The 20772-nt window shown below is 31.8% G+C and overlaps 1 protein-coding gene across 8 annotated transcripts in view; it reads left to right on the top strand.

The window, feature by feature from the left end:
• Positions 1-20772, top strand: part of ROBO1 (roundabout guidance receptor 1) — a 1159940-nt gene that overhangs the window by 1061375 nt on the left and 77793 nt on the right. For 6 of the 8 annotated variants that reach the window (XM_036017943.1, XM_036017942.1, XM_036017946.1 and 3 more), the window contains 3 exons: positions 12675-12683; positions 16631-16755; positions 19573-19744. In XM_036017943.1, coding sequence (XP_035873836.1) covers positions 12675-12683; positions 16631-16755; positions 19573-19744 — 306 coding nt within the window. The remainder of the gene's footprint in view (positions 1-12674; positions 12684-16630; positions 16756-19572; positions 19745-20772) is intronic. The other 2 variants (XM_028505220.2, XM_028505219.2) reach the window with 1 other exon arrangement.

Here is a 20772-nt window from a genome sequence, read left to right as displayed (position 1 = left end):
AGTATATTACACAACATATGCATTTCATTAAAAGTACTTTCATTAAAAATATGACACACATATATACATATGCATTTCAGACCCAAATAAGGATTTTTTTAATTAAACAGATTCATAACTAACATGACTTCCTTTGATCTCTAAACATAATTATTATCCCTCCTGGTATGTTCAATGCTGGTAAATTTCCTGATAGAATCAATAATATGGAATTCCTTCACTGTTCCTTGAATAAATATAATTCATATATTGGAACAATTGAATTAAACGGAGATAAAAATAATTTGGCTCTGAGATGGTCCCCAGTAATAACTTCCATATAACTTAAAACTTTAATAGTCTTGAAAATGGATGAAAGGCATAATCCATTAAAAGGAATGTGCATCTGTTCATTTGGACCATTTTCTAAGATGTGAAGTAACAACTTTGAAGATAACCAAATCACATGGTAATCTTCTACAGTGCAACATACTGCATGTGTGTGTGGATTTTTTCTTTTTATGGGTCACTAAGTAACTATTTCAGAATGTAAAATTAAAATTTAGGTAAAAGTAAAACAAGATAGCATGCTTTGGCTTTTATTGGCAGTACTAGGGCATAAGATTTAATAAACCCATATTCAAAAAACAAGCTATGGGGGGAAGAAGGTCTCCTTTATAAATTTACGGTTTCCATATACAAGGTGTGCCATGTTCAGCTTCCTATCAGCATATGAGATCTTTGTGGAAGAGTCATATGACTTTTCAGAGCTTGTATGATACTCAGGCATAAAAGAAGTAACGAGAGAAAAAGCTGGGTCTTTCAGTTCTGAATTTCCCGTCTTTGATGTAGACTTCATTTAAATCATTCGTTGGAACAGTTTGCTTAAATTGCTGATTTCAGAAAAGCTGGCAGTATAATAGTACATTGTTTCTGGCCATTAATGTGGTTATTTGATTCAAAGCCAAAACTAATAGTGTCGGGGGGCCTTTTGGCAGGTTCAAGTGCGGTTTACTACAATGTGAGATCCTGGTTAAGAACTGCGAGTTCATCAACAGCGTGATGAAACACATACTATAAAACCCCCAGAGCTTTACTGGATGACTTTAAGAACCTTGACATGTATGTGACATTTTTGCCAGACTCTGACAAGATAGAATAGACCACGTCTTTAGGGAATGATTCACCCTGACATATGGGGGGATCCACACAGGCCCAGTAAGATCAGCGTTACTATAATAAATAGCATTTCAGTGGTTGGGGGATATTTATATTTGTTTGTATAATAGTTTATATATTATAATAATATAATTGCTTATGTAATTATAATATATTTATTTGTAATTATAACATGTTGATACAATATACACACATCACCATGTTATATTTATATGCCACCTCCTGGTATATGTATTGCCATTTTTAATGCTAAACTCAAGAGTCTTATTCAAAAAGCCTCCCTTACAGGATTTGCTGCAGATTTTTTGTGATTTTTTTTTTTTTGCTGCTGCTGTTTATTTTGTAGTTAAAATAATGATTTTTTAAAAATTAGTCCCAATTTGAAGGGCTGATAGGAAAAGAGATTTGTGATTATAAAAAGAAAACCCAAGAAATCAGTGTGTGAAGAGACTTAAAGAATCAATATTGCCAAGCTGAGCCCTTTGTAAACTGGCTGAAAGTAAAACACCATCAGCCAGGAGGTTTAATGAAGTCCCACAACAGAATTTAACAAGAGAATGATTTGTGAGAACAGCTCCCTTTCCTAACTCTTCTGATCCAGGAGCCTAAACAGAATGCGGAGCTCCAGTCCTGCTGCCTTTTTTTTTTTTTTTTAATGTTATTTGATTTGATTGAGACCCAGCAACATTATAGCCTATAATTCTTTTCTATTTTTTTTTCTGTAGGAAGGACGATGTAAAGAACTTCTTTTATTCTTACAGCCTTTCAGAAACAGCCACTTTAACCCTGACTGTTGAAGATGTGACATTCTCTAAGGTTTCTTTCATTTACTCATAAAGGGTTTGGGTTGCTTTCAGTTATTTCAAACAAACTGATATAAATCTTAAAAATTATTCAAAAGGAAAAACATTCGCTACATGGCTTACCTATGGATAATTTGAAACACTCTCTTAATGTGTGTGCCAAGCAAGTATTTAAAGAAATAAATGGAACAGTCAGGTACAAAAAATAATGGATACATAAGATTCTGTGACAAATAATGACACTGTACCACATTAGTAAATCATGGGTCTTCTATTATGTTCTGAAGTTCACTCTGATTTATTTATCTGCAGAGCAGTGGGTAAGGTTTTCTTGGACCAATGATATAAATGTTTTTTTCCCAAATGTACTAAATTGCTAAATATAATTGATATTAAATAAGTTTGGCATGATTTAGTTTTCTTGGGAATAAATGTTAAATAATAAATTTCTCTACTGGAGTGCTGAGATTTTGAATGTTAGATATGTATGGAGCTTCCAAATCATTTACTTTGGTTAGATTTACAGATGAGAACATTGAGGTCAGATACATCTTTATACTGTGTAGTAAATTGTGAACATGTATGTTGATATTTGACTGCATACATTTGACATTTACAGTGGTTGTCCTAAAAGGTTGCAGCATATAACTGTTCAGACATGATATTGGCAGATAATTGTTTTTCTATGAGAAAATAAAATATAGCATGAGTTATTTCCTCCCCCAAACCTTTTTGATTAGGGCGAAAACTGTCCAAATATGAGCAGAATAATTATGTGTCCATGTTAATTTAATATATTAATGCATGAATGGTACATTTAAGTAATTTCCCTTTTATTAAAATGTAATTAATATATAACATTATATTAGTTTCAGGTGTACAACATAATGACTCTACATGTATTGCAAAATGATCACCTCAATAACTCTAGTTAATATCCACCATCATATATAGTTATGAAAAATTGTTTTTCCTTATGAGGAATACTTTAAGATATACTCTTTTTAGCAATTTTCCTTTTTGCAAATTGAATTTATTGAGGCATAACATCAGTTAATCACATTATATAATTTTCAAGGATTTTTAATTTTGTAATACGTCATCTGTTTACTCATCATGTGCTAACCACCCAAAGCCTAGTGCCCTTTTGTCAGCACATATTTGCCCCTTTTACCTTCTCTACCCTCCCCCACCTCCTTATTCTCTAGAGACCACAACACCATTGTCCATGTCTATGAATGTGTTGCTTTCTGTTTTCTTTATATCTCACATATGAGTGAAATCATATGGTTCTTGTTCTTTCTGACTGACTTCACTTAGCATGTCACCCTCAAGATTCATCTGTGTTGTTGCAAATGGCAATATTCCTTTTTACGGTTGAATAATATCGTGTCATATACGTGTGCTACATTTTTAACTGGTCAGCCTTTGAAAGACATTTAAGTTGTTTCCATGTCTATCATGAATAATGCTATAGTGAACATAGGTGTGGATTCATCTTGATGAATAAGTGTTTTCAAATAATTCAGGTGGATAACCAGAAGAGGCTGGGTCCCATGGTGACTCTATGCATAACTTTTTAAAGACGTTTCATACTGTTTTCCTTAGCGGCTGTACTATTTTACATTCCAGCTAACAGTGTACAAGTGTTCCTTTTTCTCAACAATTGCTCCTTTTCTAAATCAGTGTTTTGTTTTCTCTGAATATATGCTCAGAAGTGGAATTGATGGGTCCTATGACAGGGTCTTTTTTTGTTTTGTTTTTGAGGATTCTCCATACTGTTTTCCATAGTGGCTGCACCAGTTTACACTTCCACCAGCAGTGTACAGGATTTCTTTTTCTTTTTTTTTTCACATCTTCTCCGAGTTATTATTTCTTGTCTTATTGATAGTTGCCAATTGAACAGGTGTGAGGTGACATCTCATTGTAGTTTGATTTATATTTCTGGTATAGCTGGTAAAGTTGAGCACCTTATTATACATCTGTTGGCTACCTGTATGTCTTCACAGGGAAAGTATTCGTGCAAGTCCTCTGCCCATTTTTTAATCAGATCGTTTGCTTTTTAGCTATTGAGCTGTAGGAATTCTTTATATACTTTGCATATTAAGCACTTATTAAATATATGTGTTACAAATATTTTATCCTGTTTAATAGGATGCCATTTCACTTTGTTGACTTTGTTTATAAATTATTTAAATTTAAGTATACTTTGTAAGTTGGTATACAATACTATATTAGTTATATTAGTTTCAAGTGAAATTTGACATTTTTATACCTTACAGTGATATCACCCCTCTAATTCTAGTAATTGTCTGTCACTGTGCAAACTTAAAACAATATTATTCACCATATTCCCATTTACCTTTTCAAATTATTCCTCCATTTCTCTCTCCTCTGGTAACCATCCTTTTGGTCTCTGTTTCTATGAGTATGTTTTGGTTTTGTTTTGTTTGTTTTGTTTTTGATTCCATATCATATGGTATTTGTCAAATTTGTCATTCTCTGACTTACCTCACTTAGCAAAATACCTGCTAGGTCAATCCATATTATGGCAAATCGCGAGATTTTACTTTTTTTTTTTTATTGCTGCATAGCATTCCATTGTTCTTGTTATTGTGTGTGTGTATCATCACATCTTTACGCACTTATCTATCACTGGACACCTAGGTTGCTTTCATATCTTGGGTATTGTAAATAATTCTGTAATGAACAGAGAGGTGCATATTTTTTTCAAATTAGTATTTTTATTTTCTTTAGATAAATACCCAGAAGTAGAATTGCTGGATGATATGGTAGGTCTGTTTTTAGTTTTTTTGGCATACTGTTTTGCATAGCGGCTGCAACAGTTTGCAGCCCCACCAACAGTGCATGAGGGTTCCTTTTTCTCCATATCCTTGCCAACATACTATTTGTTGACTATTTCTACAGTAGCTATTCTGACTGGTGTGAGGTGATATCTCATTGTGATTTTTATTTATATTTCCCCGATGATTAGTTATGATGGGCATCTTTTTATATGTCTGTCTGTTGGCCATCTGTATTTTTTTGTGGTGGTTATTGAAAGTTGTATGAATTCCTCATATATTTTGAATATCAGCCTCTTGTTGGATATATCAATTGCAAATATATTCTCCCATTCAGTAGGTTGCTTGTTTTGTTGATGATTTCTTTTATGTTTTAGAAGTTTTTTAGTTTGATGAAAACGTTTTTTTTGCTTTTTTTGTTTTGTTTTGTTTGTTTCCTTGTTCAAAGTAACATATCCAAAAAGATACTACTCAGATTCATGTCAAATAATTTAATACCTGTATTTTTCCTAGGAATTTTATCATTTCCAGATTTATTTTTAAATGTTTAATCCATTTTGAGTTTATTTTTGTGTGTGCTGTAAGGGACCAGTCAAATATAACTTTTTGCACATTTCCGTGCAGTTTTCCCAACACTTGTTAAAGAGATTATCATTTCTTCCATTGTATATTCTTGCCTCTTTTGTCATAGATTAGTTGAACAATATAAGTCAGGTTTTATTTGTGGGCTCCCTATTTTGTTCTATTGATCTATGTGTCCGTTTTTGTGTTAGTATGATAATGTTCTGATTATTGTAGCTTTGTAGTATAGTTTGGAATAATGGGCACGATATGTAAAACTTTTTTCCACTTTCTCAAGATTACTATGGCTACTTGGGGTCTTTTGTTTTTCCATATACATTTTTAGATTATTTGTTCTAGTTCTGAGAAGAATGTCATTGGTGTTTTGATAGCAATTGCATTGAATCTGTGGGTTTCTTTGGGTAGCGTGTTTATTTTAACAATATCAATTGTTCTAGTCTGTAAACATGGTGTATCTTTCCATTCATGTGTGGCTTCTTCAGTTTGTTTCTTCAATGTCCTATTGTGTTTTCAGAGTAAGGTCTTTCACCTCTTTGGTTAAATTTATTTATTTTGATACATGTGCAAATTGCATTGTCTTAATTACTTCTGATTGTTTGTTAATAGTGTATAGGAAGATGACAAATTTCTCTATATTGATTTTGTATCCTGCTACTTTCCTAAATTTTTTTATTCTATTAATTTTTGGTGGCTTCTTCGGGGTTTTCTATACATAGTATGTCATCTATAAATAGTGACAGCTTTGCTTTTTTTTTTCCAATTTGGACGCCTTTTCTTTTCTTTTTTTATTTTAATTTTTTTTGGTCCTACTGCTATGGCTAGGACCTCTAATACTGTGTTCAGTGATACTGGTTAAGGTGGGCATTCTTGTTTTGTTCCTGATCATAGAGAAGAAGCTTTCAGCTTCTCATAATTGACTAGGATGGTAGCTGTGGACTTGTCATACGTAGTCGTCATCAAGTTAAGGTAGTTACTTCTATACCCATTTTGTTGAGAGGTTTTTTTTATAAATAGATGTCAGTAACTAATTTTTTATCCTCACCTGAGGCCATGCACAAATGCATGACTTTAAAGTAGAAGTACTATGGGAGAAGGGTTAAGGTAGCATTCTGATAATATATATTATCAAATGTAGAGGTAGCTCCTTGAAGATTTTTTTTTTGAGCCAAGAGGTAAGGTGAGCAGAATTAAATAGATGAAGGGGGAGGACCCCAAGATGCAGCACGAACAACACCAGAGGTAAGATGGAGCATGACCTCCTTAAGAACTAAAAGAAGACCTATGTGGCTAGGTGGGGAGACAGAGGAGGAAAGTCAGTAAGAGAAGGCACAAAGGAGTTACACAGCAAGGCCATGTTAAGGATTTTGTTCTTTTAAGAGCAGTAGGACAATATTAAAAGATTTTAAGCAAAAAAAGCACTATAATCTTATTAGTTTAGTTTAGTTTTGTTCTTAGTTACTCTGCCTACATTGTGAAATTGGATTGGATAAAAGCACTAACGATAGTTCAGGTGAGTCCTATTGAATAACTTGGCCAGAGGGTGGCAATGGAGATAGAAAGAGGTTGGGTAGAATGGAGAAATAGTTACAAAATTAAAGCTATGGAATGGTATAATGGATTGTGCATCTCAAGGAGGGGGAGGGAGAGAAAAGATCTAGGTTTCTGGCTTTCTAAATTGATTTAAGGAATATTACCATCAAAATTATGATCCCAAGATTCTATTCAGGTGTCATGCAAATTGTCATAGATTAATGGTTAGTTTTATTTCAATCTCAGACTCTATAGTAGGCAAATAATTAAGATGCACCATTTACTAACTACTTTTTGGTAAAGTTGCCACATTTTTAGAAGTAGCTGGAAAAGAGGAAGAATATTAACTATTTGTGAGTACCTCTGATAATTTAGGATTGTGCAAGACACTTTATTTTTGTATTTGGGGGAAGTAATTATTTGTTAGTATGCTGTTAAACCTCAGATTGAATGGATAATCCACAGCAAGGTTTCCCAGTGCTGGCACTATTGACATCTTGGGTTGGATCAGCCTTTGTTGTGGAGAGCCATCTGACGAACCATCTGAATATGGGATATTTATTGGCATCCCAGCCTCTGTCCTCTGGATGTCAGAAACACAACCCTCTTTAGGTTGTAACAACCAGAATTATCTCTAGAATATCTGTCTACATAAAGGAATAATGGAAGATTTGAGTGGAGGGGAAAAGTTCATAGTATTTGATGTCTCCATTAAATATATTCTAAAAATGCCGCTCTTAATTACTCTATTTTAATGTCTGAAAAGTTGAAAGGCATAATGACAGGCTTTTATGTTAAACTCAATCTTTTCCCCCAAAAGAAATCATACCTTAGTATTAAAATATTCTAAGGGCTTTTAATTGTGAGAGATATGATCACTCATGAATGTCTATGAATATAATTGCTGTAGCATAACAGTGACTGGGTTTTTGTCAGTTCAAATGTAGATAGCTTTAGTGCTTGAAAATTTGAGGGGTCCTCTGTTTTAATAAAAACGTGTTTCCACCAAAATCTTGTAGCTTACTACTTTTACTCCATTCATATTCTTCTAGAATATGGTTTTTACAGTTCTAGTCTGCCATATTTGTTGATTGAGCCCTGCTCTTTGAAAAGCACTGTATATGAAAATGGAAAAAAAATGATATCAACTTAAGGATTCATTAGAATTTAGCTACTAATAATGAAAATTAATATGTAAAAACTAGCAGAAAAATTCCTTAGTCAAGGTAATTTCATTTGTAGCCCATTCAGGAAAACTGCTGTTCTCTGATATTTACAAGTAGGATTGGTTCTACCATAGGTAAATTGGCTTAACTATGAAATCTTATATAGAGTCATGCTAGGAATTTAGAACACTTTAATTATTTTAGACCCAAATACTGTGATAATTTTCTGTTATTGCATTTTAAAATAGTTGTAGGGCCAAAGCCAACAGTGAAGAATCTCAACATTTATGTAACTTGTAAGTATAAACTCAAATTGCCATTAATCTTCCAAAATTGAGTTCTCAGTATAAAAACACCACAATCTTAATTGTAATATAGTGCCAATTATGCAAATATTTTACTTTCTTCAAATATTTCTGATGTCTTTTGGATTTATCATAAGAGCTTATCATAGAGTAAGATTTATCATAGAGTATGAAGTACTTTATCAACTTACAGTAATATTAACTAAAAAGAATATATCTGTTCTCCTGCTTTGGTTCTGAATTTCCGTACTCTTAAAATCATAGCGTAGAAAACACATTAAGTCAGCTGCTCTGTTCCTTTACCAGACAGGGTTATAGCTAAACTGTTGTGGCCAAATGGATATAAATCCCAGTTTTAAAGACCTCTGGAGACATCATGGTTGGCAACAAATTCATGGTTCAGCGATCTTTACTGTTAACTGCTTCTTTTCTGTTCTTTCCTTAAGTCATTCATGCTATTTAGGCCCATTATCTTCTCTTCGGGCCTAAGTAATTATCAACATTGGCTGGTTCCTGTATTTATTAGACCTGATTTGAAGACTTTAGTATCTGTCCAGCTACTTATTTTCTCAGACCAAAAAAATGTCTCTTCCTCCAGCCTCTGTATAATTTTTTCAAACATTTGTCATCTTTTTGACTTACATCTCCTGAATATGATAGAAAAATGAATATTTCCTCCCTCCTTTATTTTCTTTCTTTCATCCCTTTCTTTGCTCCATTTTTTGCTTCCTTTCTTTCTTATCTTATCTTAGTTGTACCTAAACATTATCATCTGAAAAATGTATATTTTTAGAAAGAAGATATCAAAGTAATTAAATAATCTGAAGCTTGATGTAACTAACATTCAAAGGAGGAAGGAAGTCTTTTATACTAAGTGTTTGTATGTTTGATAGAGAGGAGAGAAAGGCTAAACTTTCCCAAACTTTTTAAACAGTTGTTTAAAAAAAAAAAAAAACTATTAGTCAAGGATATAATAATTGTATTACTTCTAATCATTTTAATGAAAGCTCTCTTTTAATCACAAAAAGGAACAGGAGTTTTATAATTATATAATTTGGATGTTATATAAATGTGTGTGTGTATATTTAGATTTACTATAACTCTCCTCCTCTCCTCCCCCATGAAAATATAATCTGAGTGAAAACATTGTTTCCTATAAATTCAGCCTTCTGGCAAGTTCTCTAATTCCTCATCCCATTCTTAAAGTACTTCAGTATGAAAGAAAATTAGAGTTGTTACTGGAGATGGATTATAATCTGCAAAATGGTTCTGTTTTTAAAAAATTAAATAGTACATTTTAATCTCTTGAAAATATATTTATTTTCAAAGGTTATTTTTATCTTCCGATTTGGCATACTTACCTTAAGAAAAAAAAATTGGTGAAAATATTATTTGTTCTCATGTTTCAAAAGATTATTACTTTATTCAATTTATAGTGGTTTCAAGTATTGGGATTTAAATTGGTTCACCTGTAAGAAATAATTGTATTTTTGTTGTTATTTCATCAAAAAGCGAACCTTTCAAGAGGCTCAAAGTCTGCATTCTTCTTACCTATTAGTTTTTCATGTATTTTTAAAACAATAACTAAACATTCTTAAAATATTTTAATATAATGAGGAATTATTTAAATGTGAAATCAAATAGATTTTGTGTCCTATTGCATATGGTTCTGCCCACACTGATGAACTGGTGGGAAAATGTGTAGAGATTTGGACTTAGGCAAGAGGCCTGGAAGGCAGGCTTTGGTTAGTGGTCTGTGGCCTTGAGAAAGTTAGTTAACAATTTAGGTTCTCCGTTTCTTGTGCAAGGAGGATGGGGTTAGACTGATAAGTTCTAAGGTCACTTCCAGCCCTAAAATTTTAGAGTTTTATTGTTTTATTAGAGATAGAGTCACACAGCCTTTTCCTCTTAGAGGGAAGAGGGAGTTGCAGTAGAAGTGTTCCTAGCCTTTATAGCAGAAAGAAAAGTTGTTGAGAAGAGTTATGAGGATGGTAAGAGAGAAACCACTCATAAATCACAAACTTTAGAAGATAATGAGTGAACGGGATCCAAATGACTCTTCTTCCCACGGACTGTTCCTGCACATACCTAACTAGACGCTGATAGGCACAGCCTGTTGTCGAGTCAGCCCTGACTCTGCCTGGAAACAAAATCCTTTGACCTAACCCTGAGAGGAACAAGGAGAAATAGGGGACATCTGAGAAAAATTGAAAGAAATTTATCTCATTTATTTTTTAAGAGAATGTTTGGGGTGATAATTTCCTTCAAGTGAGCAGAAGGATTTTATGTGCAGAATATTGATGGCATTTATTTGTTTACTGAAACCAGAACAAATGAAAAGGGGGTTCACTTGTGACAGGCAGGTTTTTATTTGGATAAGAGGGATGATTTCCTGAGAGTCATGGTTATTAAAAGTTAAAATGATTATGCAAAATAGGAGTTTCTCAAAAACTTCTGTTTTAGAAGCTTCTATATTAGACATTGTTCTTAGATAACTTTTAGTGTCATTAATAGACTATGAAACATTTTCCAGTTACTATTTGTCAGTAACTTGAAATTCTTAAACACACTGGATTTTAATAAAATATTCAACTCCTATAATTAAATTGCTGGAAAAACTTATAAGCAAGGAAAAGGTACTTTTTAAATTTTGAATGAGCTGCTTTCCAATAATTTTCTTATCTTTAACATGTTGGGTATTTTTGAAATATTTAAGGGACTTTAAAGCGCTGAAGTTGTACAACTAGAAAACATTTAGGAATCATTCCCGTAATGATTCAGTTTTTAAATAGGCTTCAAATAAGCTCTCAGTTTAGGCTCTCAGTTTTAAATAGGCTTCATTTTTGAATGTATGAGTCTAATTAGATCAATTTATTTTCAGATTACCCCAAAATACGATCCTACACCTTTTGCTATTTTCAAAACAAAACTTTGTTGTTACATTACAGTGTGTCAGGTTCTCTTTCTTGTAGTTTCTAAGTATTTCTTCTTGTCATTTAAAAGACATCATTTTTGAGGTTTCAAGAATTGGAACCAAGTCTGATTTATTTTGTGTTTTTAAATTAGGATAGCAAAGCTGAGTCTTTTACAAACATTATGCTTGAGTAAATGAGAAATTTTTTTTCCCTTTTCTTGCCTGAATGAATGAAAAAATTGTGCTTCAAGTTTTTTTTTTTTTGAGTGAAAAATAAAGACAAGTTATTCATGTTGAAGGGAACATGTGAATTGAAATGTGTTTCTGAGTTACTTTTAAGTGTTGTATAAGTGGTAACAATAGGTACAAGAACCTCTGTCTCTTGTAAAACTTTACTATTTCACAGCAGCAGTGCGTGGCATAGTTCACTTACTTAAACTACAGGAATGCATATGAAGTGTCTTTAATTTTAATTTGCCTACATGGGGATTATTTGAGTAAAATGTATTGTGGGTATATATTGGGCTTTTATGAGAAAGTTGTACATTAGACAGTAGTAATTGTCTTTGCTTCTGAAATTGCAAAACAAAACAGTTGTTTTCTAGTATTTAAAATATGTATTAGTTGATATGTTAAAATACCCAATGTTTTATTATGGAAAACAGGTAATGTGATTATGACTTTATTATTGTTATAAAGTTAATATAATATATTCACACTTTTTATGTTTCTTTTTGATTAAGAATATGGAAGAATTTAAATGTAACACCTTGTAATAATCTTGCTACTCAGCCTGTGGTCATGGAACAGTAGCAGCACCTGGGTGCTTGTTAGAAATGAAAATCTCAGGCCATACTCCTAACCTATAGAATCATAGTCTCTATTTTAAACAGATAAACTTATACTTATTCAAGTATGAAAAGCATGATTTAACAGAATATCATTAGAAGCATGAAACTTTAACAAATTAATCTGAGATGAAGTTATAGAATTTAACACTTCTTTAACTTTGATTAAGATGCTTGATTTCTAATCTCTTATAGCATTAGCAGTTAAACTGTATAGTGTTTTCAAAACTCATTACACATATAGTTATCTAATCCTGTCATCTGGTAGCAAAATGTAAAGCCATTGGAAAGTGTTTTATATTTTTACAGCTGTCATCCATTATAGCTCTGCTATTTAATCATTGAAGAGATTTTAAGATCCATTTCTATCTTTCTTAAATTTTTCATGATTATACTTAAAATGCTAACAAATATATTCATTCATGAATAGTATAAGCCATGCATCCAAATATTAATGTGTTCTTTATTTTATTTTAAAAGGAAAATCATTGTTAAATTACTTTTTTATGTTTTGTTTTCTGTTTATTTTTATTTATTCCATGTTTTCTTTTTTTTTTGTTTTAGTTGGGTCTGGTAAGTTGACATTTTATTGGCCATCTTCTAATCACCGTGTCACTGTGACTGGAACTTCTCTTCCCCTTTCCATCCATACCCTTCCATGTCCTTCAACCAGTCTGCCTCCATGTTTCACTTGTCATTGGCCACAAAGACAGACTGCACAGAATAAAGTCTGCAGGAAGTATGGGTAACTGACAAAGAGTGAAGGTAATGGGGTTGCTAACTTTATGTATTATTAAATGATATGTGATCTGAACCTTTTATATTTTTCCTCCTTAAATGAGACAAAGTAAGTTGTAGGACTGTATTTTGGTTAAGCGCTATTTCAACTTATATCTCTTAAGAAAACAAACCTACATACATACCCAGAGAACAATTTGGGCTTTTTTGTCCAAGATGTTTATGTATCCATGTCTGTCTATCTGAGTTTTTATAATTGTTGTTCAATAATAGTCATTAAAAGTCCTATTAGTGAATAACTTTGCAGTTCAACTTCTTTGCTCTCATTTTCATTTTTATTTGTCAGATTCACGTCATTTTGTGTAAGATGTAACAACATGATGTGTCCAAACTTTATTAAAGTTTGCTTTGATAAATATTTGTACTCATATAAATAGTCATTAAGTTTTCATTAGGTTTCATGCTCAGCAACTCAGGGAAGGCCCATTCACTCTTTAAAGGGATGCTGGGACACCATTTTTGGAGGGTTTTCCATGGGTATGCTGAGTGTTAGGTTAAAAAATAATTTTGACCCTAAAAGTATCTCCTTAGTTTTTTCGGTTAAAAAGCTGCACAAATATTATAAAAGTGTGTCACTTTATATTAATACAGATAGGTCAGATTGTTCAGTAATGGTGATAAAATAATAGGCTATTTGAAAAAATAACTTTCTAGATGCTACTATATATACAATATAGATGACTAAAACACATACAAAATAAAGACAAGAGTATAGGATGGGAATGGAGTTGAATGTTTACATATTATGTATATATTATAAATCTAACCAGATTAAAAAGACTGTTAACAAAATGGAAAAATATATCTACAACACATATGAGAAGTAGATAAAATTTTAGCCTATTGATGGTAATTAGAAATCAAAAAGGACGCAATCTCCTCTGTGATATCTGTATCACAGATACAAGTAAGATATCTGTGACAAGGTAGGATATCTGTGACAAGGTAGTATGAAGGTAAGTGTTTAATGCCACTGACATAAAGATGCTAAGAGGAGATTCCATTGTCAGTTTGGATAAGATGTTAATGCTCAGTATTTGTGAGGCTTTAGAGAAAAGTGCTCTAGTAGAGACAGTGCCAGTTGGAATAACTTTAAATATCATTGAAAACTATGTTAATCTTACCACTGTTTTTAGTAGTGAAAATTAGAAACAAACTAAATTTAAAACTAATAGATTGGTTAAATAATTAAATATGTATCATTAAATAGTCATTAAAATGATACTGTAAGAGACTATTTTAAACAATACAGTCCAATTTCCATGGTTGAATTACAGGTAGCTTTTTTTTTCTTGTCTCATTTTCTAAATTTTCAACACTGGCCATATGTGACATTACTAACATGATTATGTATTTTTAATTGTAGAAAGTTTAAATGTTATAGCCTTGAAAAAACCAACATTTCATCATAAATATTAAGTAGATGCATATTAAGAATGGTCTTTTCCATCTAAATATAGGTGATTAAGATAGGTTGGTAAGTTGGTGTATTTAATTCATGTAAATTATTTTTAGAAATATATCTACATCTGATATTTGACATACATGTACAGGGAGTTTTTTTAGTTCTATTTCTAAGACATACTCTGTGGCTGATGTCACTGCTGATGTTGGCTTGACAATATGCCTATGAAATAGAGTGAATTCATTTCCAGTCAAATATCCTGTGTGGAAGGATTCCTGCAGGATAGATGTAGTTAGCACAAGAGTTTCTGTCCCTTGTTCCCAAGTAGGTCTCTGACGTTTGAAGAGAGCTTGCATTTCATAAAAGGAACAGGGTTTCTGGCACACATTATTAGACATGCTTCTAAGATATATAGGAAAGAGACCACCCTAAGATTTTACTTGTCTAAGTGGTTCAAGTATTTATATTTTCCTAACCAAATGCCCTGAATATTGCAAAGTCATATTCTCCCATTCATTTAATTAATCATTTGTTATTTTTTATTGAAACAAATTAAAGTCTCTTCTGGCTTTAAGTTTTTTTTTATCCAGTCAGTCCTTTCAGTTTTTCTCTCTGATATCTACATCAATTATTTCAACCCCTAATGAATGAATTAAATGCTCCTGTATGGCTGTGTGTGGATGAAAATCCCCAAGCGATGATGCATATGCTTTTTATTATACCTGGATAATGACAGTGCTTGCTAAATTCATGAGTAAACCATTCAATTACAATCAGAGTTTTAAAAAATTATAAGGTAGAACTTTAGCCTTACCAAATTGAACTAAACTGTATCTCCTAGCTTTGTATTTTCTTCCCTGTAAGTTACAGGACATTTGAAGGCATTTGACCTAATTTTTCAGGTCTCCTATAATTTTCTAGTCAAATGGTATAATTTCTACTAAACCTCAATTAAAAATAAAAAGGGAGTATAGAGGGAGTTAGGAGAGCTAATTGCTTTCTTCAGTTTTGCCACCATGTAATCTTCAGCTAGTTGTTTTACATATCCCTTTTTCTAAGGGATTGCTTATATATATAAACTTACAAAATTTATATATGAGATATATTATAAATATTTGTATACATGTCGTAGATTGATGAGAAAATATTTAGCTAGGGAAAAATACCCTTTCAAATCTTCACCTTCATCAACAAAAAAATCATATTCTTGTGAGCAGAGTGTAAACATTTGTGGGAATAATCTAAATGTAATTTTTTATTCATATTCTTTTTACAGAGTTATCTTAAGTGACTGACATTAGTAACTAAAAGTACTTTTAGGGAAAACGTTAGAAACAATGGAACAGTCTTTAAAAGTGGATTAGAAGAACCCTATCCTGTATAAACTATTAAATGTTTGGCTTAAGCATTCACTTCAATTTGGACTGAGACAAGAGAGAATAATTAGGTGTTTCATACAGTTGATAAGAAACGAACGTGAGAAGTGTAAACAATAGGTAAAAAGTTATATTCAATGCACATTTTTCCAAGCATAAAGCACAGTCCAAGCAAGCATATTTTTTTTGTAGGAGTGACTCCATCAGCAACCTAGTGTTTTCAGCTGCCATTGCTCTCAGTGTAACTGACACAATTTTCTGACACTCTATATACTGCTGGATGGAGTGGCCATTTAAGTCCGAGTAAATCAAACAGTTTGGACAAAGCTGGCAGTATTTATAATGTCAGGATGAGCAGATGTTTCAAATTTGCCCTCATTTCCATATACATTCTGTTTGAACATGCCCTTGTCTATGTAAATGAAGGAGGCATGGGACTCCACTATTGCTTTAAGTTCATTTTTGTTCAAGTAATTGGACTGAGGATTTTAAATGGTTATAATTTGCATGGTAGCATTTCAGGAGCTTTTGCGTTAAATCTTAGGACCTGCCAACATCAGAAGGTTTTTGTATGATTAAAGTCTGTTCACTTTTAAGCAGCTCTAAATGAGAAAAGATACTTATTCATGCAAATTTCAGGTATATGGAGAATGTAAGGGGTTAAATTGTAGCTGAAGCACTGTTTTTATATAGAGGTTAATCTTAGAAGTTTAGGTAATAAAAAAAAAACCTCCTCACAAAAGAACTCTATTCCATTCTGCAAATATGCATTTAATAATATAGCATCAGTTGAATTCAGGTTGTAAGTTTGCATGTTACATACTATTGTATATAATGAGTTGTATAAAATAACAGCAGCACTTGGGATATCAGCAAATTGTCTCAATTAAGACAAAAACTACATGCTTTTGATTCAGCGTAATTTGTTTCATCTCCTTTAGAACCTCCGCATTTTGTCGTGAAACCCCGTGACCAGGTTGTTGCCTTGGGACGAACTGTAACTTTTCAGTGTGAAGCAACCGGAAATCCTCAACCAGCTATTTTTTGGAGGAGAGAGGGGAGTCAGGTATGAGTTTTGTATATTATTTCAATCAGCAAAGACAACTGCCATCATAATAATTATATGTATCCAATTATATACAATATATAATACATTAATATATAATTACATATATATATAATTTAGTCATACAACTGTCACAATAAGAGCATTGCGAAATCTCTGAGTTTCATAGAAAGTTTCAGAAATAAGAGAGAGAAGAAATTTCAAACAAAATTTCCTTCATTGTTTTAATTCTCAAAGCAGTTTTTCCTGCCTACTTTTGTTGCTCAGGGTGGTATATAGAATAGTGATGGTTTTATTGTATAAAATTTACCCTTAGTTCCAGTTCAGGGACATTTTAAAAAAATTTTTCCTCAACACAATTAGTTATCATTTCTATTCTACAGATATCTATAATTATATGTTAAATGAGATGTATACACATTTAACACAGAGATGGTAAGTATTCAGTGCAAGTTCCCTAAAGCACCAGGAATCAGAAGTATCTTCTTCATTTCATATATATGAAATACATATAACAATTAAAGTATATAAAACAATATTAAATTTTCTTAAACATCGATGTCATGTTAAATATAGCTCAGCGTATCCTAATTCTTTGAAAACTATCCTATGTGATCACCATTTACTATCAAATCATACTCTCTAAACATTTTATAAACAATAATTTTCTATATAACTTGACACTAGGATATAGAGACCTATATCCTTACAAACTCTAAGTTCACTATTTGGCTTCAGCTTCATGAAAAGGTAATTTTGAAATAATTTCACTTTTAAAATAATAGGAAACTTTTAAAAGTTTTTAAAATGTATGTCTTCTCTTCTTATCTCTTCATGACTTGCCTTCTTCAACAAAGGGAAATATTTCCCATTTTTCCCTAATACTTCTAAAAATTTTTTCACTCATTTTTAATATACATATTCCAACCTCTTTTATTTTTTGCTTACACCGACTATGGATGTATTGTTCCATTGTTGTGCTTATACTGTATTCATAGATAACATATGGGTATTTTACTCACTGGACCCAGTAATCTTCTGGAGGCAGTGCCATCGAGTTTATTTTTGTTTCTCCTTTGGTAGGCAAATATTAACTTGATTATGACATGTAGGCCATCATTTGAGTTCTGGTAACTTGGTTGATTCTAACACATTCCATTTGGCCTCAAAGGACTAAACTTGCTGACAGCAAATTAAAAACAAGAAAAAACAAAATGTTTTAGTATAGCAGGAAGAATTGGAAGTGTATTATATAAGAAAACCTGTATAGCAGTAATAGTAAATCCACTAGAGTTCTTTGTAATAAAATAATATTTTAAATGATTTATTTAATTTTATAAATAAACTATTCCTTATTTAAATTTTACATCAAATTTCAAGATAATTTTGATTTGGTTTGGTTTGTTTTAATGATACAACTTTTTAAAAAAATTGTTATTGGATATAATATCATGGAATAATAGTTAAGTCTTTATAAAATGATATGTGTTAAAAGGCAACTAAACTTTTTTTTAAAAGATTTTATTTATTTATTTTTGGAGAGAGGTGAAGGAAGGGAGAAAGAGAGGGAGAGAAACATTGATGTGTGGTTGCCTCTCACACATCCCCAACTGAAGACCTGGCCTGCAACCCAGGCATGTGCCCTGACTGGGAATCGAACTGGCAACCCTTTGATTCTTAGGCCAGCCAGGGTGCAACTAAACTTTTAAAAAAGAACAGCTTCATTTTGTTAGAAGAAATGGTATTATTTTGTATTTCATGAGAGAATGAAATGGTGTGTTATTTTGCATAAAACATATACTCCCTCTAACAAACATTATATTATGATTCATAAATTTTTCCAACAAAAATAATATCATAGCTTGTCTTTATGTATTTAAGAGAATTTTCTGCAGAAATAAAGCTCCACTATGAATTCTTTTTTAAATTTTTATTGTTATTTAATTACAGGTATCCCCATTTTTTCACCATTGCTCTCCCCTGCCCAGCCCCCTCCCCTGCATTTAATCCTCCCCCCACCCCTATTGTCCTTGTCCATGGGTCTTTTATTCATGTTTCTTGACTTGACCCTTCCCTTTCTTTCCCCTGTTATCCTCCTCCCTCCTCCCCTCTGGTCACCGTCAGTTTGTTCTTTATTTCCATGTCTCTGGTTATATTTTCCCTGCTTGTTCGTTTTGTTGATTAAGTTCCACTTATAGGTGAGGTCATATGGTATTCCATTATGAATTCTTAAATTCATTATATGCCTACCATTTAAAAAGAGAAAAAATAATTATTAATAATGTGAAAGAAGTTACTGAACTTTTATAATTGAAAGCTAGCAGAGGTACTTATGGTGCCAAAATGATATCCTTGAACTTTACTTGTCAGAATATGCTTAAACTTCAATTTTGTTTATGTAAGACTTAGTGTTTATAATGCTAATAATCATATATATATGAAGTAAAGCTTTTGACTGCTTTGGTTAAGTATGTAAAACATTTAACTCTAAGGATGCCTAATATCCCTTTAATTCTAGTATTGTTGGCAACTGATAATTAGAAAAGCATAATTAATATTTAGAATTTATTTAGAATTTTTAATCCTTTTTAAGACTAGATCATTAAACTTTATGTATTTATGTGTTTATGTGTACATCTATATATGTGAACATGCGATGAAAGAATATTTAGCTTATTTGTATACATATGCATGTGGTGTGGTCTGTGCATGTGAATGTTTAGATTATCTATTTATGACTATGTATACATATGCCAAATTATGGAAAATAGCAATTAACCTATTGTTATTCTTTTTTCCCCAAATTCTGCATTCTAGAATCTGCTTTTTTCATATCAGCCACCACAGTCATCCAGCCGGTTTTCAGTCTCCCAGACTGGTGACCTCACTATTACTAGTGTCCAGCGATCTGATGTTGGCTATTATATCTGCCAGACTTTAAATGTTGCCGGAAGTATCATCACAAAAGCATATTTGGAAGTCACCGATGGTAAAGTAAAACATTTTATTTCAAAATGTTCACGTTTGGCTCCAAGTCTAATGAGAGTGCCAGTAAATGTATTTATTTTTAACTTTGTATCCTTACCAGCAATTTTGGTGTAAAGCTAAAAAGGAGGCTAATACATAATTAACTCTAAAATTATTCTTAATTTCACTTGACCATACTTTAAATTTCTAACATCATGTCAGAATCACAAAAGCATGGCAATTATGCAAAGGAAAAATTATACTGAATAGCTATACATAAGAATGTTTCCGTGTCTTGGAAAATTTTAAAAACTATTTTAAAGTCTTCTACTATAAAATATCATCCTTTCTCTTTTCTCTGATTTAAGAAGATAATTGAATCGTTAATAAATTCAACTCAAAGCTCATGATAATAATTTTTCTTAATAACATGATTTTTTTTCTCTTTATCAACTCCCCTAAACATGATCAATGAATGCCAAAGCTGTTATAATGATACAGTGATGGAGGTAATCTCCAAATCATTAAATAGATAATAGTAATAATAATTTGAAAAGAAAAAGTATGTGTATGTGTTAATATATTAAAAATATATACATATGTGTATTTTCATTGGTATATAGTACTCCATTGTGTAAATAGCTCACACTTTATTTATATATTCTTGTGTTGATGGGTAGTTTTCCATTTAGGGCTTTTACTAATAAAACTAAATATATCTGTACAATTCTGTTGGTGCACTCAGTTTTCATGTTCTGCTTTTGGTGATTGCATGTACTTGTTTCTCTACTTTTTTTTTTTTCTCATATAGTACAGATACAAGTCTTTGTCAAGTATATGTATTACAAATATTTTTTTCCATTAGTTCTTTAATGATGATTTTAGGGTATAAGTAAAAAATTTTGATGAGGACCAGTGCATTATTTTTTTCTTTTATAGATGACACTTTTAGTTTCCTGTACTACCTTGAGACCATGAAAATGTTCTCCTTTTTCTAGGAGCTTTATTCTCTGTTCTTTTGAGGTTTAAGATTTTAATTTATCTTAAACT

This window comes from Phyllostomus discolor, chromosome 2, assembly GCF_004126475.2.
Source record: "Phyllostomus discolor isolate MPI-MPIP mPhyDis1 chromosome 2, mPhyDis1.pri.v3, whole genome shotgun sequence".
NCBI classification, from domain to species: domain Eukaryota; kingdom Metazoa; phylum Chordata; class Mammalia; order Chiroptera; family Phyllostomidae; genus Phyllostomus; species Phyllostomus discolor.
Note: the sequence above shows the minus strand (reverse complement) of the source record. Positions and strands in the feature narration are given on the sequence as shown.